The following is a 3,824-nucleotide window of genomic DNA, read 5'->3' as shown; positions in this document are numbered from 1 at the left end:
CAGCCTCCGCCTCCACCTCCAAGTCAGTTGTTTTGACACTTTTGGGCCAAGCGAAAGTTTCGCCCTGCCCAGAAGTAGGCACACTCACAAAAGTCTGTTCCCGAATGGGGAATCGCACAGAGGTCTGCTTTCCGCCTGGATTTATTTTGTATTATTATTGATGGAACATAGTTTGCTTTATTTTTTGACAATGCAATCTTAGTTATTCGGATTTTACTCATATGAAAACCATTGGCCTCGTTCCAAACATCAAAAAATTATTACTGAATCAAAATTATCGAAACATCTTAAAAATTCAACGTGAATATTTCGTTTTTTATTACCTTTTCGGCTCAAGAATTTGCATATTCTTCAGACGCTTTCCCCATCGTGTGAGTATTTTCTTGCATTCATATACATATACCCATGTGATATCGGTTGAGCAGATATTTTAGCTTACAGTGGACTCCTGCTTTCAGCGCAATAAAGGTCTCGATAGAATAAACTTGCCCCCTTACCTGAATGGGCTGAATCGCAGCGAAATTCTGGCACAGAACCCACCATTGCATATGATTTGCCCATATCGCAGTATATATTTGTATTGGTGCCTGATTAAAGAGCTGCAGAACTTTCTGCACTCACTTACCTTGCGAGTCCCTTTTTTTGGGGACAAATTCGTTTGCGTTTTTTTTTGTTTTTGTTTTTTTGGCGCTTTTTATCTGGTTGTTGATGTTTTTGCGAGCCTCCCGCCAGCTACTCCGGGGCTAACCCAGTTCCCAACTCGCAGTTCCCATTTCCTCGGCAATTTTATAATCAGCATTCTCGAAATAAGGAAAAACTTTGCTATGTAAATTAAATGCCGAAGCCGGCAACTTTTTGCTGACATTTCTCGTTCCTTTACGTCCCCTTTACGTTGTTCGTATTCCTTGTATTTCTTGTATGGCTAACGTACAAAAAAATATATATATATATATGTATATGGAGAATGTATATATGAATGTACATATATACATTTTTTTTTTATTGTCGCCGCTGTGAAGGCAGCAAGCAGCAAATAAATGTGGTTTAAACATGACAAGTCGCCGTGGGCTGCCAGCTCGTTATCACCAAATATTTTTGCACACGAAATGAGTGAATAAATAAGCCGTAGACCGGTACCGCAGCGGTGACGCCGGAGTCAGAGCGGGCTACCGAACTGAAGCCGCAAACCAAAGCGGTGGGACCGGAGCCTCCTTCGGTTTTTTTTTTGGGGGCTGCGTTGGCCGTTTATGGTCGTCACTTTTTGGCCGCTTGCTTGACAAATAAAACGTGAAATGTCAGTCGAGTTGTCCGAAAGTTAAAACGTGAAGAAAAAAGAGTAACCAATAAAAGCTTAATTAACTGTTTATGGCCATGGCATGTTAACGTGCCGAAATTCTCGTCCTCAGTCATTAATCTCAAGTGGCGAGGGGGCGGGAGACTATCCAGCCAAAGTGCTTTGACAAGGGGATCGATGATAGATGAGTGCTTTCTTGGATAATATTTTTGAGCTTTGTTCGTTCTTGACAGTTCGTTCGTTCACAGTATATTCCATCATCGTATCACAGAGATTTTAGACACACTTCGTATAAGACTCACATCGTAAGACAATTGTAGGTTAACAAATAATCCTAAAATTAGTAAAGCTGCTTATTTATTTTGGTTTTTATTCGCAGAACACAATAAACTCAAATACAGACCACAGACAATGTCGGACACAGGGCTGAGCGACAGCGATTGTTCCGACATGGAGCCAAAGTTTGAGGGTAGCGTGTCGATGAGTGTGAGCCAGACTACCATCAAAAATGGGCCCAAGGATGCTCCAGAGACACCGGAGTCTTCCAAGGCAGAAACGGTCATGCCACAGGACTCTGCACCGGCAGATGAGCCAAAGGAGGAGCCTGAGGAATTGACGGAGGCATCCTTCGGGGATCCAGAGATTGGGGCATCTGGGATGTCGCTCATTGAGTGGCCCAGCGAGGAACCAAGGGAGTCGGAGGAGGATGTGCCCTATCCGAACATGTCGTGCTCATCCTTCTCCTCGTGCGTCTCGTACCAGGCCATTCGACAGATGATCCTCCAGCGGGATCCTCACACGTCCACCATGAGTCTGGATAGTGGCTGCAATGACATGCCACAGATGAATTCCAGCCACCAGTTAATGCTGCAGCGCGACTGCAGGGAAGTGGGCGGCAAGGACACGTCACAGGGTGCCGGTGCGCTCGCCTCGTTGGAGCCGCTGCAGCGGAAGCAACCTTCGGTGCTTGTCGTCATGGAGCCCAAGCCAAACTTCACCGAAAACAGCTGCATGGACATCAGCCTCAAGGGGGACATTGATATCGAAGAGGTGTACCACAAGTTTGTGCCCTGGTTCAAGCGGCCCGAGATCGATGGGGCCTTCAAGGTATTCAACGAGGTCGACCAGGATGCCGACGGCTACATTTCCCTCACGGACCTAAAGCGAGCTCTCGAGAAGCTCTCAGTGCCGCAGACCCACTGGGAGGCCAAGAGGATCATGGCACAAGTGGCCGGGCCACACAGCAATGTCGTGCACTTCAGCCATTTGCTCCTGATGTACGCTTCGCTCCTCAAACGGCTGCAGCTGGACAAGTATCCCACCAGAGACGCCGAAACCGATCGCTTCAGCCAAATGGGTACTGTGGACGTATCCAAGGTGGGCGTCAATGGGGCCAGACGTTACTTCGAGGCCAAAATATCGCTCGAGGGGGAGCGTCTCAAGCCGCTGTCCTTGATGTGCACCCAGCCGGTGGCCAGGCCATCGTCCATTTCCTCTGTGACGATGAGTCGCGACAAGTTCGAGGCCAAAGCTTCTGTCTTCAAGAAGTTTGACGGCGAATCCAATGAAAAGAAAAATTGAATTGATTATCATATTTTTTGGCCACTTTGTTCCCAATTTAAATTGCAAATGTTGAAAATTTTCCACTGACCTTGAGTCTGCAGCCAAGCCCCAAATCGTTGAACAATAAAACAAGCAGCAGAATGAGCACATTGCTTAAGTGACCAATCAAAGGTAATTGCCGGGTTATCTGCAACGCAGAAGGAACTTCAGCGAGCCTCTGGCCTCTTGGGGCAACGACTCTCCGAAGAGCGAAATGTGCGCCACACACGCCAAGTGGCGGGTCGTAGGTCGCGACCGGAAGTGGCCCCAGCCCTAGGGGTCATAGAAATATTTTCGTGCAAATAATTTGCGCGCTTAACTACGCTAAGTATTTTGATATGTGCCCGGCATACTCGGTACGCCGCGATCATTTGCACAGGATATCAAAAAGTTGGCCCGCTCCCTCGCTGGGCCAGAAACCTGGCACGCCATATAATTATGTTGCCATTAGCCCCAGCGGCAAAGGCACAGCGGCCTCTGCCAATATTTATAACAGATTTTGTGCCCTATTCCCCCCACCCCAACCCGCCATTCCTATCAACAAAATCGGGCCAGTAACCGAGCGCACGCCATATACAAATTATAATGAAAACGGCGGACAGCGCTGCGTATACGCAATATCCAGCGACTTGTGTAATAAAAATCCAACGAAAGTCATGCGAAAATAATGAGCATAAGCGTGAGCGGAAGCGGAAGCAGAGGCAGAGGCAGCGGGAAGGGCAGGATTGGTTAGAAGTAAGGAATGAAGGGACGCGGCAGGGAAATAGTTTTCAAATTAAAATAAATGCCGCAGCTGAAACAACTTTTATGTGCCCACAGCAGCAGCAGCAGAAGCAGCAGCAGCATGAAGAAGGGGGAAGGTGGAATAGGAGGACCACTCTCAGCTAACCAAAATGCCATGAAAGTAAATTCAGTAGAAAATTAATTA

At 47.3% G+C, this 3,824-nt stretch overlaps 1 protein-coding gene across 2 annotated transcripts; it reads left to right on the top strand.

Moving 5' to 3' along the window:
- The first annotated feature begins 214 nt into the window (after nucleotides 1–214).
- Nucleotides 215–3,001, top strand: LOC111065766. 2 transcript variants are annotated; one of them, XM_022354160.2, is made up of 2 exons: nucleotides 215–371; nucleotides 1,674–3,001. In XM_022354160.2, exon 2 carries the CDS (start codon nucleotides 1,706–1,708, stop codon nucleotides 2,873–2,875), a length of 1,170 nt encoding a protein of 389 aa, XP_022209852.2. In that variant the 5' UTR covers nucleotides 215–371; nucleotides 1,674–1,705; the 3' UTR covers nucleotides 2,876–3,001. The 2 variants fall into 2 exon arrangements, with proteins under 2 accessions (XP_022209852.2, XP_022209859.2); XM_022354167.2 differs by lacking the exon at nucleotides 215–371 and adding an exon at nucleotides 1,522–1,610.
- Nucleotides 3,002–3,824: the final 823 nt, after the last annotated feature.

This window comes from Drosophila obscura, unplaced genomic scaffold (genome assembly GCF_018151105.1).
Source record: "Drosophila obscura isolate BZ-5 IFL unplaced genomic scaffold, ASM1815110v1 contig_4, whole genome shotgun sequence".
In the NCBI taxonomy this organism is placed as follows: Eukaryota; Metazoa; Arthropoda; class Insecta; order Diptera; family Drosophilidae; genus Drosophila; species Drosophila obscura.
Note: the sequence above shows the minus strand (reverse complement) of the source record. Positions and strands in the feature narration are given on the sequence as shown.